The 15188-nt window shown below is 39.2% G+C and overlaps 1 protein-coding gene across 1 annotated transcript in view; it reads right to left on the bottom strand.

The window, feature by feature from the left end:
• The window catches only part of DOCK3 (dedicator of cytokinesis 3), a 196191-nt gene that overhangs the window by 51546 nt on the left and 129457 nt on the right, over positions 1-15188 (bottom strand). The window contains exons 21-25 of the mRNA XM_059823157.1: positions 13802-13883; positions 7291-7461; positions 3442-3634; positions 1473-1600; positions 338-484 (exon numbers count right to left, since the gene is read on the bottom strand). Coding sequence (XP_059679140.1) covers positions 338-484; positions 1473-1600; positions 3442-3634; positions 7291-7461; positions 13802-13883 — 721 coding nt within the window. The remainder of the gene's footprint in view (positions 1-337; positions 485-1472; positions 1601-3441; positions 3635-7290; positions 7462-13801; positions 13884-15188) is intronic.

The raw sequence follows: 15188 nt of genomic DNA on the forward strand, positions 1-15188 counted from the left end.
GAGCCTGATACTCATACAGCCCCTGGTGATACCTGTTTAGGGGTGAAGCCCTAGGCAGCTAGCATATGCCTCAAGTTCTAAACAATAACTCTCAATCACAGCTGCAACGACAAACAAGAAAATAACCTGGAAATGCACAAAAGCATCCTGAGCTCCACTGCTTCCTGCAGACCTCACTACTGCCCAGAGGAAGGAATGCATTTGTGGCTTATTAAGGGAAAGAGACAAAGCCCTGGGCATTCATGCAGCAGAGATGATAATGAGGTGCTGGTGGTGGTGAGGGACTGAACCAAAGGTTAGAGAAGCAGGAAATAGAAACTGATTGTTAGTTACTAACAGTGATTTCTGCTGTGCACTGCGGGCAACGCTGCCCTCTTACCGCCTCCTGAGACTGCGATTTACTCATGATTGTAAGCAGAGTTTGTAAAAGCACGTCCAGGAGGCTCTCCACCATCATCTCAACCTCCTCCACGACATCTCCCTCCTACAGTAAGTGGTGAGTAAACAGACAGTTAGAAACCAGAGAGAATGGAATTGGCAAAGACAATTTTGCTGAGTCAGCCATACCACAAACTCATTTTCATAGACCGCTCCATAACAGAGGTTCAAAGAAGTACAGTCAAATTCCTCACTGGTACCAGATACTGTTGTGATGCTAGTGTGTGTGTGTGTTACCTCGTCAGTCTCCGATGGAAACATTCAGGGTCACAGCCATAAAGGTAAATCTATAATCAAAGGTCTTGCATACACTCTAGAACACAATGGGATCAAATTATGTTCAGGAACCTTTATTATATGGCAGCATTATTTTAGCTTATTACCATGATACTTTTCATGTCATTCCTTTCACACAAACCAGTAACTTGTAATTGGAAATACTCGTTGGTATGAATTATATTTAGCACCATGAGCTTCCTCCTTTAGAGTCAGGTGGGGAAACTTCACCACCCTCTGTTTGTGAGCGTTGCTTTAAATGATCAAGTTACCATTTGAGATCAGAGTAGTATGATCATCAAAGCTGGGTGTTTAAACAGCAGCAATTTCCAGAAGTAAGTGTGATTTCATTGATTGGATAATTTTAGAGTATTCTTTTAACATGAATCACAAAGTGCTAGTTACTGTCTCTTGCAGAACTGCAAGTCCTAGAGCTGTGTAGAGCTTCTGAACTCCATTGACATCTAAGTTCTGGGCTTGGATGAAGAAAATTAAACAGTGTCAAACCTGGTAAATGCGTGCGCTTTTTTCCCCTCCTAACAGCAAGAACACTGTGTAATCAGAATGCTCTGAGTCACACACACAAAAGCAGACCCTCATTTCAGATGTTCTCCTGCTGACAGAAAGTTAGCAGAATTTCATTTTTAAAAGGATCTGAAAAACCTGTATTAACCTATAAAAATCCCTCAGTCTTCATTTTACTACATCAGTGGTGCAATTAAAAAAAAAAACAACGTAAAAATCAAGCAGCAGATTACCAAAGAGCTGGTCTTGATTATGGAGAAGATACTACTGAGGATCCCAGAGCAGATAAGTAGCTCCTTCTGCTGTCGTAGGTGAAGGTGAATGTGGTGAAGAACTACAGGTAGCAGGATGCGCCGGGACTCTGAAAGAAGGAAAGTCAGGCCACAGGTCTTCCAAAAGAAAATTAAATTTCAACCATCCCAATCAGCAGCCTTTTGGTATCCAAACTAGCCTACTGATATACTGCACATTTGACTAATTGGTGCAACTTCTGTTGTACAGATTGTAGTACACTACACTTCTAGGAACTGTATCCAATGAATGAGTAGTGCATCTAGTTTCAAAAGTTCATAAACACAGTGTACATGGTGTTCTCAATAGTGATACAGCTTGGAAATAACAGTTGTGAACTGGTACTTTCTAATATTGATTTCTTTTGTGCAAACCCTTCCTCACTTCACGTTGCTTTCCCGCTCTACTGTCACAGCTAACAGAGCTTCTCCAATATATGCCTCTTGGAAACTGGCTAATTTGTCTCTTTTACCTGGCTTACAAACCTTAATCTTATTGAAGAAGGGAGAGCAGGTAGCAGCTGCAGAATACAGTAGCCAAAACAGAAAAAGAGAGGGGGAAAAAAGTGGCAAGACATCAGCAAATGGACTGATAGGAGAAAGAGAAGGAAAACGAGTCATCACCATATGGGAGGCAAGAAAAGGAGAATGTATCTTCCTTTAATTGCAAGACCTGAGGCGTAGGTAGGGTGGGCAGGCAAAAGGTAACTTTGGAAACTAGATTCATCTTCCCAGGGACAGATAGGACATGGGAGAGATTGTTGACCAGGGAGTATTGGGTCATGCTTCCACGGGAAGGAACAGGATAGGGGTCTACCATTATGTTGGTGGAAAATGTGGCATCTATATAGTCACAGTTGCCTTGCAACGCTGAAGCTTTCTTTCTGGTTTTTCATGCTGTAGTGAGATGTCCTGGGGCTGTGCAGCAGGTAAAAGCACCATTGCCCTTATCATTGTAAAGGAGAAATGAAGGTTAATGGGAAGGCCTAAAGCCCTGGACCCTGTGGGTGAAGTTACACCTGGCTTTATTAAGAAGGCAGAAGAGGAGGTTTTTGCCCATGAACTGGCACCCACAAAGACAAATATTTTTATCGATAGAAAAAATTCACTGCCTGTTTCACAGCCACCTTTGGACTAATCTATTCTCTACACTTGTATTTTTTGAGATTAATTTCAAATTTAAGAAAAAATGTACTTGTTTATACAAGTACAATGGATGGTTTAAAGATGGTTCTGTGTTGTTACCATTCTTACCTTGCACTGAGTAGAACAATTTGAGTGCACTAACTGGAGATCCTCACTACAGGGAAGATAAGCCCAATGGTGCTTTTTATCTTCCACTATTACCTTCATAACTTCTTTCATTCAGACCTTTATGTATGAAATAAACTCACAATCTTCAACCCTTCTTCATTCAATTAATTCTTAAAGAATTACTAGTATGTTGAGCTAAATAAATACTAAAGTGATATATAATGTAAAGGTTAAACACACTTTAAAAGATGTGGTGGGTCTCTCACATAACTGTCTCCCTGTTTCTCTTTCTCAGACAATAAGCTTGCTGGAAAGGCGGTTATCTTCCTATCCATGACAACAACAGAAGAGTAATACAGAGTATCAAGTGAGATTTGGCAGTTTTAATAATTGACTTGATTTGCTAATATACATATTTTATCAAACTTTAGTAACTACAATTTATCCATGATGGATTTATAAACATTTTCTACCATAGGGAAACTTAGAAAGTACCCACAGCGAATATACGTAACAATCATGCCACCAAGATAAATAATTACCAAGATTATTGGCATTCAGCAATGAATTGTTTGCAACAAAGCAACTGCAAAATAAATATAACGCATTCCTACTCTTAGTGAGCAGCACGACTTAGCCTCGGAGACCGCTGTCTTACCTGAGAAAGAGAACAGGCGGCTGTCAACCGTGCGTGCAATGGACTGTAGCTTAACAACATCCATTGATTGCCCGATGTGTACTGTACTGGGCATGCTGCCCAGAGTACCCCTCACGAACTCTGCTACTTCCTGCACAGTGAACATCTGCAACAGCTCGTCAAAGATAGCGGGGAAGGAGTTCAGCAAAGCAGCCTGAAAAAAGTAAATGAGAAACTGAAAATTTTGAATTCTGTAACTGCAGCTAAATGCAGTGAGATAGAAACAACAGTAAAACTGCATTAAGGGTCTGCAAAAAGCTACGGAACAGTGCACTGTGGCTGGTGTTAATGTTTTGCAATACCTAAAGTTCATAGTGAACATACCCCACGTAGTATATAAAAATCAAGCGCTGCTGCAATACTATGTCCTACAGTAAGCTGAGCACATACATACTGTGGAGCTTCAAAAGGCTGTATTTTAGGGCACAGCTTATAAAACAGAAAAAAGTTGAGGTACCAGAGAACAGAAAATAGCCCATCTTTGTTGATCTACTTTTTTCAATAAATATAAAACTTGCTTCTGATTAGAGAGCTCCGTACCAGTTTTTTGTACTGAGCAACTACCTAAGACAGTTCAAAACCTTCAGAAAATGTTCTGAAGTAAAGAACATGTTGACAGACCCTTAACCATAGCAGCACTGTCATGTGACATTGCAGTATTTCTGCAACAGCGGTGGGGTGCGATTTCATGTGAAAGAGGCATCACATCATGCAATGAAATGTGCACGTGATTCTTGCAGTAACGGGCATTTCCAGTAAGCTGGAGCTTGAAGGTGTTTCTTAAAGTGCAGAAAAAATATCAGCACAACAAAAAAACCCCAAACTCGTCATCTCGTATTTCACACTTTTTCAATTAATTTCTTCGTAACAGTAGAAAATTCCATGCATCGCCCTATCCTCAAGTTCCACAGACTTGGTGTTGTACCTAACAACTGCCACACACCTCTAATGTTTTAGAACTTCTCTTTCTTCCTCTACATCCTACCCAAGGTCCGTACCCCTTTCCTCATTATAACTACTTCAATTCCTAGACGGTTGCTTTCTTGAACTGCTGCAGAGTCTGGTTTTAATTCAGCTGCCTTTACTCCCATCCACCCCCAGCCCAGCCCTCATCCCCGCGCACTTCCCTTCTTGCGGCTTCCACCTCCCCTGTCTGAAGCTCTCCACACAAACCACACTGATTTCCTGCAGAAGTTCAGATTTACCAAACTTCGTGGCAAAGCTCTGTCAGCTTTGCCCTTCCAGAACCACCTATTGGTATTTTCTTCTATTCTGCAAGTTCTCCTTTTCCTCACAGATTTTTTTGTTTTCTCACTGCACAAACGTTTCTGTACCTCTCCCATGCTGGCTCTAACACTCGGCATGCCTCTCCTAATCCCACATAATATACAGCTTCCTTCTTTGCCAAGTCTGTCCTCAAAGTATCTTTTCCTTCAAACAACAGTGATATCTATTTAATAGTCTTTGAGCAAAACCTAATATATTTTTACAACTAACACTGTAGAGCCCATGAAATTATTCCGAATATAAATTTACCTCTTTTTTCTTCGTGCTCGTTATCTCTTTCAACATCTTGTCTTGTTACAATCAATTCAGATTACACAAAAACCCACATAGCCTCCTGGGTGTTGTCACCTATTTGTTGCTACATACATACAATGTACTAACAAAATAAACAAATATGAATCATTTAAATAGCTCATGGTACTCTTGGAAGGCTGTAACAGCCGCAAATCCAGTCATCACCTTTATCTCTGGGATAATACAAGTGAAATTACAATACCGGCCCAACAAATCCTTACAGGAGTCTTCCTAAACTTATTTCTAACTATTACTATTAAGTAGAAGGATTTCTGTGGTGATTTAGGATGTCCAGTAGCAATCTAAGGATATGCATGGGATCTCTTCAGGAAGCTTTGGAGCCATCTTGAGGAACAGCTACATCATTTCACCAGATCCTTGAAGGGCCCTCTTTTGTACAACACCCTAAAATATGCTGGAACGTTACTCATGTCAAACTAATTGCCTGGAAGGAAGGAGGGAAGGACATAATCAGTTTTAACCTCATTGCTGGAAAGAACTATATTGAGACCTCTCTAATATCCTGGATAAGAGGACAAGTGTGAAGAAAGCTATGTTTGCCAGGGCCTCAAGCATTTCTGTAGATACTTAAACAGTTGTCCAGATTTCCAGAACTAGTACATAATCTCCTTGGCTCTCCTGACCAATTTGACGTATATAATCTCGTATAAGCCCTCAGTGCTGTCTTTTCAGTGTGTGGATGCCATAAGCTGTTCCATTAAATACCGAAATATTCCACATTTCCTAGTTTTAAAGTACCAGCCACTTAAACATTAAATTCCAGTTTATATGCAGGAAAAGAGGGTTTGGGGTAGGGAAAAGGGATTAATTTGGAATATCCATGATGAAATACTTGTGCAGTTCTGGGGATCGTTACTTACAGGATTAAACGACGGCCTTGAAGTACCACCACATTTTTGTGGGGCACATGTCCCAGCTCCGCTCGCCTGCCCTCCAGGCTGAGAGGCCTATGGGGCAATTGGGATCAAGGGGCAACATAGTGGCAAGGGGGAAACAAAAAGTAAACTTTTCAAAGATTAAACAAGGACAGGCTTTACAAATTACAAAACTCCAAAGCAAGAAATACCATAGTGAGAGAAAGGAGAAAAAAAAAAGAAACCAAGAGAAAAAGGGAAAATAACCCCATCCTCAAATCTAGATTCCCTCTGTGTTTGTGATCAACACAACTGAAAAGCAAAGGACCCTAAACAGCCTGCTTTCATAAGAGGCTGATTCCACTCACTGCCACTTCGCCTGCAAAATGCTGTGCACTGATTTCTCATGATCCTGGCTCATCTTAATATACCCACTAATGGGTGATTAAATAAAAGATTAGAGCAGCTGTTCTCAAAATCTTTCAGAGCAGCTTCTTAAGAAAGAGATCACATTGCTGGCAGCGTCCCTAACCAGTGGAGTCACTCTGTTTTGGTGCAACGTTCACAGCAACTGGTTCTTCGGCAAACTACAGCAGGTGTTCAGAATGCCTGTAAACAGTACATCAGTGATTACAAGTCACCTTCATATTACCAGGAAGTTCTAGGTGGTCCAGTTTGCCATTCTCTGAGCTGAGGCACATGCAACACATTTGACATTACTACTTAAAACTTTTGAACACAGAAGTATGTAATTTAGTACAGTGGTCTTTATGAAACAAAACTTTGCAGCATTCTTACTGACTTTGAGTAGTATCTTAAGCCCACATGAAGTCTTTGTGAAGTCATCTGGGCTGTATTCAAAATAACATATTAAATGTGAGTGCGGGTATCACAGTACGCCTGCAGTCAGGCTGCCTATGATTCTGACCATAACTTTAGAGTATACTGGAATTAAGTTTATCTGACTGTGAGTACATCAGTTGAACTTCTCTACTGTGACCCTAAGTATTGACTTGATCTACTACAATTAAGGATTTAAAATTTCTTGAGGCCAACTGTAAGACATATGAACAAGAGACTTGAAAATACAGTTTACTTCTGTGAAGAGCAAAAATTGTATTCTCATGTGGCAAGTCACCTTCCTCATGAGAGTCCACAGTTCAGCTCACCTGTATCTGTGAAGTGGTGCAAAGCTACTGTCTAATAACATTAATTGGCTATGTCGTTTTCCAGTATCATCAGCTTGCTAGAGGGGGAAAACTCTACTAACCTGCAGTTAATCGTCATGTGCCAATTTATACTACCTGTGCAGAAAATAGCTGGTTTGCCAGTTAAAGTGTAGAAAATAGCAAACCTGTGTGAAGATGAGAGTCTCAGAGCTCCTGCTGTCCAAGCTGAGCACAAATCTGATGGACTGGAAAAGCTCCTGGATGCTGGAGCGGAACTGTTCTTCCTCCATTCCACAAGTAGCTCTGGAGTAAAGGATCCGAGATTGGACAATGAACTTGAAAAGATATTCCAAGGCCTTAAGGAGCAGGAGAGGAAGGAGATTAAGATAGAGAAAAAGAGAGAAAGAAAAATAAAGGAGGCTTTAAAGAGAACCAGGAAAGATTCTAGGTGCACAGTAACTAAATTCTTCAGCTTTAGAAAGGAGAAAGAAAACCAGGTTTCTTAAGTTACATAATTCAGTTAAGGAAGAGCTACTCATAGGCAAGTATCCCTTCTCAACAAATAATCTTTGTTCCTTGTATATCCCACTAACCAAAAAAGCGTGCATTTAAGTCAAATAGACAAATTTGAGTTATAAAATTTGAGGAAAATCTTGGTGAAGATAAGAGACTTCTAGTTTTCTCATGACTTGGCACAAGGACTGTAAGTGTCTGAAGAAGCTATTCTTCTGTTTTCATTCAAATTTTACCTTTAATTACTTGAGTTATCTTAACCTAGATTAAGATAAGTGGACTGTCAGTAGGACAGAAGAAGGGTTACCTGGAAAAAGGAGAACCTACTTTTCAATATGAACGCAACGCAATAAAGGTTCACCTTTATTTCCGGCAGCTACATGTACAAACAGATATAAATGCAGATGCAGAAATAGAAGACGACAAGAGCAGCACGTGAAGCCCTCTGGCAGCCCGTAACACTAGCAAGCAGCAGTACTGTAGTGAGTATCTTTTTACTTCAAGCTGTGGTAAGTTAAAGTGTCTTTCTTTTATTGTCACCCATGAAACTTGGAGAGCACCCAGCAGAGGGAGAATAACCTGCACAGAAGATGGCATTTAACACTGTTACACAATGTGTGATAGATGCTGCAGTCCCAAAGGACTGGCAAAGTGGATCTTTTTGTAGCAGAATGATAATTTGCTCTATGACATGTCTAGATTAAGCCTAAATTTGCAGCCTAAACATCTTTAAAATTGTGTAAATGGCATTATTCAGAACACCATTTATTTGGCAGCGGTGTCAGTGAAGAAAAATACATTGTTCTGTGCAGCCTTTAACAAGCTTACCAAGCTATCAAATGTTCTCGCAGACACTAATATAGCGATGTAATATTCCACACAGCAACAAGGCCTTTTTGATCATTTGGTGTACACAACTGTCAACACTGAAACGTACTAAATATTGGTGACATTTAGACTTCACTCCTTCCCTTAGTGCTTAACATGATACACCATTAAAGCAGGATTAAGGGAAGACATGATGCATAGTTTGATGATATCCTCAAAATTCAGCACAGGAAACAAACAGGCTGGAGCTTCAGTAATCATAGTCTATACAGAAACATTAGTAATATTCCACTTTATTCACTGGAAAGCATTCTTGTCCTGCTTCACTGTTTGGAAACTGAAAGTTAATTCAAATACAAATTTTGCCCTCATCAGATATTTTTGCATCCATAAGATGCCCCTCCTTGAACCACTACACTATGTGCACAAATATGCAATGTTATGTTGTAAGCTTTAGAATGCTACAGCTTTAAGGATAGAGAATGGGAATGTGAAATTCCTCATAAAGCCATCACAGATTTCAAAATGCCACTGATACTTACAGCCTCTTTTTTTTTCAGGAGTGATGGCAACTTTGGTAATTTGGCAGTATGTTATTTATACTTCTGTACTAAAACATCTCCCAGTGAAGCTTCCTTACTTTATCAGGAAATAACACTTTATATTTCTGTACAGTTTCCAGACAAAGGTCAATTGGTTCACGAGAGTCAGCTCTTCAAGGTCAGTATCTCTGCTGCTAACACCAAATACAGCAAGTCAAGTGCTCATACAAGCTGTTTTATAGGTTTGGTATAGACAACCATTATTCTAACCTGAAAGCTCATAACTTTAATGTGAAGATTATGTTTTGCAATGAATCAGAGGATTTATGTATGAAATGGGAACGGCAGGCTTTCAGAGACACTCCGCATCCTTAGCACAACCTAAACTGTTGCCGAGAACGAACCCGCAAAGGCAGTTAACTGAAGAGTTCAGTGTGTTTGCAGACACGTGGCTGAGATGGTAAAAACACAAACCAAGTCTTGTTAGCACAAATCAGCACTTGGACTAACTTTGACTCTTACTACTTATAAAATCGCAGATATGATGCATATGTGTGCCTAAAGACATAGAAGTGCGCTGAAATAAAATTCAAGCCTTCTATTATGTTTGGCATGATATAAAAAAAGTCAGTATCAAATTAAAGAAAGCTTCCTAAAAACGTAGTCTGTATGCATGTTCACACAATAGGTGAGCACACACCACTCTCACCTGTGACCAGCAACCTAAAGACTCATGGTACATCACATGCAAAACTTACATGGATAAACAGCATCATAAGCTTATTGCCTCTCAACCAAACAATCCCTAAATTCTACCAGTGGTACCCCAGGAGAGATGAGAAAGGGAGTAAGAAACGTGCATATAGATAACACGTCTCAAAGAATTTCCACTTACTAATGAGTAACCTTCCTTTCTTCTCTGAGTGACTGTCCATATGCATGTTCACTCTCTGAATACAGGAACAGCACATCCCAACTTGCACAGATTACCTGGTGGTTGGTTGCAATGTCCCAGGAGAATTAAAACCAGAAGACCACTATGACAAAAGCAGCATCAGTTAGAAGCTTCTATGATAACACAGGTAAAAAAGTGGATACATTTCTGTGGTTATTCTGCAGGTCTAATGGATAAAAATACTCTTCAGAGACACTAGTGTCACTTGAGCCTTCAGGGATTATGCTCAGACAACATTGGATGGTTTTACTGTAGCTCATTCATAAATCCAGTGGACAGTCTCGGGTACAGTACAGCTGCACATCTGGACTCATCTGCTGCAGAGATGAAGAGGCTGTTCAATTCAAACAAAAGGCAAACCATACCTGATGTTCAGAGTATGAACAGATGGATCAACCTTGTATAGAGCTGCTTTAAGAAAAAGCACAGATTAACTTCCTAACTCAAGGAACCCAAAGAATACTTCAGGAAAGAATCTGGAGTATGTAGAATGAGTAACCTTATCATAAGCCCAGTGTATGTAAAGAGGATTAGCTCTGAAGGTCTGAATCTCTTTCACTGTCCCAACCAAAGTGAATAAAAGCCATTTTTGGTAGTGTTATAAGTATCCACTTCACCATTCAAGAGCAGCTAGCAAACTTCTTCCTGTTGTCAAGGTGTTTTTTCCAGAGAACAGTGTATTTTCTTCAAGTGCAAGAAGCATCTACTATGCAGTTTTAAGAAAAAAAGTGCAAAGGTTCAAGTGAAGGTACTAATTTGAGTCTTGTGAGAGCAGATAAAAGACCGAGGGCAAAGTTCAAGGCATCAGCAGCAAAAGAAGGAGCAAGTCCCACAAACAGGCTGACGAGGATGGAACAATTATAATTACATCAGCAATTTTCTGGTATTCTTAGAAAAAGCGAGACTGTACAAAATGTGAATCACCAAATAAGGTAATTATTTCTGAATGAGGTAATTAAGTCCAAGAGACAGACTGGTCTCAAAAAGCAACAGACTTACATTTCTTTTCTTAAAGTCAGGGTGAAGAAAAGAATTTGGAGGACTCCCCAGTCTCAAAAGGCAGGCTGAGAATGTATTTCCAAATCTCTCATTCACTAGCTCCCTGGCTGGCATGGCTCAGAAAGTATGTTCAGGGTTTTGAAGAAATCAGCTGGGAAGCCTGCCCCTTTCCGTATCCCTGCAAAGCCCCACAGTAATGGTATTCAGCACCTCAAAGTCTCTAAAAAAAGTTTGATGCATGTTCTGTGTGGTTCAGCTCCAGAACGCTGCTATGAAGATGTGACTTCCTGAGGAAGAAAAGGTCTTGCTTTTTCAGTGGGTTCCTCAATCTAGGCAAAACCCACCTGTGATTCTACTACTGGAAGATAACTGGAGCTGAAAGGGCATCTCCTAGAGACACTTCATAAGTTTTGCCATGAACTAACAGGGAAAGTAAAACTGTCTTGTCCATACATGGACACTTCGTTACAGAATTCTCTAGGGAGGCACAGGCACCTGTATCTGGATGCAGCTTACATGCAGCTTGTTATAGGGCATAATAAAGGAACATGATGCCATGTGTTCTAGCACAGGTAGAGACATCCTTTCGGTTATAGTTCCTCTGGGTTTCATAGAAGTTTTTTGAGAATTAAGAGCAGTTTTGAGGGAGGTAAGTAATTTTAGAAATAGTCTAGAGCACTGCTTGCTAATGCCAAGGTTGAAAATCAGAATCCTATGAGATGTCTGCATATCCATCATGAATGTACATGGGCAGTCAAGAGCCATAAAAAGAATGCAGAGATATTTCAACACCTGCTTTAGGGTACTATGTTTAACAGCTAATTCAGGGAAAAAGGGATAGAGAGCTATCCTGTTTTCTCAGCTGAAGAGCTACTAATGCAAGGAATGTAGTGAAGACATCCAAGACCACAGAAATTCCCAACAGTAGAATATAGTACTAGTAATGGTTTTGGTACAAACTTGCTCCAAATGCCTGAAATAAAATCTGGAAACAAAGAAGGAAATCAATCACTTTCCTGTAATGGAAGAAGATAAAGACATTAATTTGTGTCTCCAAGATATACCCGCAGAGGGAACTGTCTGAGTAAGATGTGACAGCAATGTCAGCAGTAGAGGATGCACTGTCAGGTCTGCAGAAACTCTGGTGGTAATTATAATTCTCGTGCTTGGAAAGGCTTGGGCTGTCAGGTCTTCAAATTGACCTCACTCATGGAAGGAACAGCTACTTTCTAGGCAAGCACTTGAGATACCCAGTAAGCAAAGAGCTGCCTTGGAATCCCTGAAAGAATGTACCTTGTTCACAAACAGCATGTTGAATAACCAAGCTTCTGAAAGACATTCCAGCATTCATGCTTTCCATATTTCTGAAGAGGACTACTACGAGGTTCAAAAAACGCAGATCACATAGGGACAATATCATACATCTCTGTTTGTTGCTTTGCATATAGCACTAATGAATGGTTTGAGAGGGAAGAAAACCTTCTAGAAGTCATTCCAGCTAGAGATCTCCCTCTCATCTTATAATTTTAATAGGTTTCTTTGTAATTAAAAAAAAAAAAAGGAAGGATAAGGATGGAAACAAAAAGAATAGAAAGTTGATAATTCCTTGAAAAGACATCTTTGCCCCATTTTTACCATTCCTATGAATCTGTGGTTGAAAAGTATTACAAAGACGAAGTTTCTAAGTACGTATCTACCAAAAGACAAAGTAAACACTGGTATAGTGCCCTTGTAAGTATCAGGATATGATCTTAACAGAAGATGGCGTAGTTGATGGTGGTGATGCCATACCGTTCAAGTGGAACAAGGATTCTCAAAAAATAAAAATCACTTCCTCAAAAATACTGACTAAATTAGACTAAAGGAGGCAAAGCAAAGAACAAAAATATCACAAGAAGAAAGAAAAAGCCATAATAAAGTGAAACATATGCCAAGACACAAGCATAAATACATTTACAAGGAACAACCCCTGACTTTCCCAAATGGTTGCCAGAAATTAAAGTAGTAGTATTATATATGTGTGTGCGTGCTTCACCTGTGAGATGCTTCACCTATTCGTACTGACATGAAAAAGTGAGAAAAAGAAAGTGCTAACCTCTGCCACTGCTACTGGTTCTGAAAGTGCCCAGGCTCAATGTTTGGACATAAGCCTGCTCAGAGTGAGAAGGTACAGATGGGCATTCACTCAAAGAGAAATATCTTCCTGCAAATTTTGGAATCTTGTATTTATGTACTTGACACAGTATCTTTCTCTTTTACAACTGCACATAGTAAAACTAATACTTTATTTATTCTCTGATTTGTCTGTAATAGCACCAAAAATATTCCCATTAGAAAGCTGTGCCTTCCTGCGAGATCATACACTCATCATGGAACTCTGATTCAGCTCCTGTGCAATGATAGTTGTTAGAATTTCCATCCAGTTAAAGGCTCATTTATCTGCTTCTTAAAATACCCCAGAACTTCAACAATGAAGCTGTGTCACAGCCAGAAATGAAAAGCCTATCTTTGATCCACAGCACCTGCGCCTAAAAACATTTAAAGTAACGGCTTCTTGAAGTGCAAGGTGTAGACCACATATATATATATGGCCAGCATACATATACTCCAAGTAAATCCCACTTAAGTTCTCCATAGGGCTTCAGGAGGACTTAAGGAGACATCATTTTTCCATTTTTTTCTGCAGAAGAGTGAATCTCCCCCTAAAATTAAAATTTTGGCAAAATATTAAAAAAAATATTTCTGGTTAAACAAATAAGAAGTCAGTGCCAGCCTACCCTTGATTTTATTTACAGCTTCCCCAGCCCTTTTGTAGTCACAGACGGAACAGACACACAAACACTTCCATTGGATACATACTCTCATTGCTTCCTGGATGTGGTCCTGGCGTACAAGCTCAGCCGAACGGTCCATGTACCACTTCAAACATCGGATTAGTTCTCTGAATATAACAAACAGTGAAAAGAGGAACCTTCAGCACTATTTTAAGATCAGTCAGGCAACAAACATTTTGGTTTTAGGGAGAAATCTATAAAATAGTCTCATTTCACCCCATTTTGGTGGTCAGCTATAGCTGTCCTACATAATATATACGTTTATTTAAATTTCAAAACCAGAAAATAATTTCTTCGCTGTAATTGACTTAGACTACTAGGCATACTAAGAGAACATCAAAAAAATGTTATTAAACAGATAGCTTTGATAAAGACATGCAATATAGTTCTAAGACCAAACTATACTCTTTTTTTTTTTGTTGTAAAAAATTCCAGATCTCCTCTAAGCAAGCAGTTTTTAGAAACTAAAATCACAAAGAAAATAGACGCATCTATTTCCCTAGGTACACAATACCATTTGGACTAACTTAAAGAGTTGTATTAAAAACATGTTCTATTTTAGACATCAGACTACCAAAAATCGTTTGTTTTGTCTGAAAGAGATGATAATTAACACAAAGCAGAACACCTTTTTATCCTCTGAAGGTGACTGTGTCTTCTAGTGTTGTATAGTATCTACAGTTTTTTATCTGCCATTGACAGAATATTTTTATATAGGTTTTTTTCATTACACTAAAATGTGAATGCCTTAAAACAATCAAACCCAATTATAAGCTGTTTTTAATACTTTATTGTGGCCAAAGATAGAATAAGCTCAAATGTACAAAAGAAATGGTCTAAAAGAAAGGAATAACAAAACCCTTAATGATAACTGTTACTGCTTTCAAAAATCTGTCTTCTTGTCTGATGCAAAACTCAAAAAAGAATACTAGAAATTAAGGCAAAATCTGCAAAGTGACAGCGAAAATTAAAGTTCTGATTTACTGAAATTATACATTTACTCTAATCAAATAGAACACTATCTTATGTGAATACCTGTCTACTTTGGAAGAGGAAATTACAATTAGTTCTCTAAGCTTTCACACAAGTCTTACATCCCAACATCCTTCTTATGACAAGAAATGTATATGCTCTTGGTAGCTCATTAGTACAGACTGATAATGAGTTGTTGCTGAGTGACAGTGTCTCTTCAGTTGAAAAAAAAAGAAAGTAAGATTTGCCAGTTCAGAAAGGCAAGATGAATTCCAAAGTCTGCTTATTCTTAGCCACAGGTGACATTCAGCACTTTTTCTCTATAACTATGCCGAAAAACTCTCATCTGAGTAGTTCTACTTTTGAAAGCCACTGCTAACGTGAAGGTTGTGATTCTGATGGTGACATCGTTCAAAAGCTTGCTAATGCCATCTCTTGAA

The sequence above is a fragment of the Gavia stellata genome, chromosome 12 (assembly GCF_030936135.1).
Source record: "Gavia stellata isolate bGavSte3 chromosome 12, bGavSte3.hap2, whole genome shotgun sequence".
Lineage (NCBI taxonomy): Eukaryota > Metazoa > Chordata > Aves > Gaviiformes > Gaviidae > Gavia > Gavia stellata.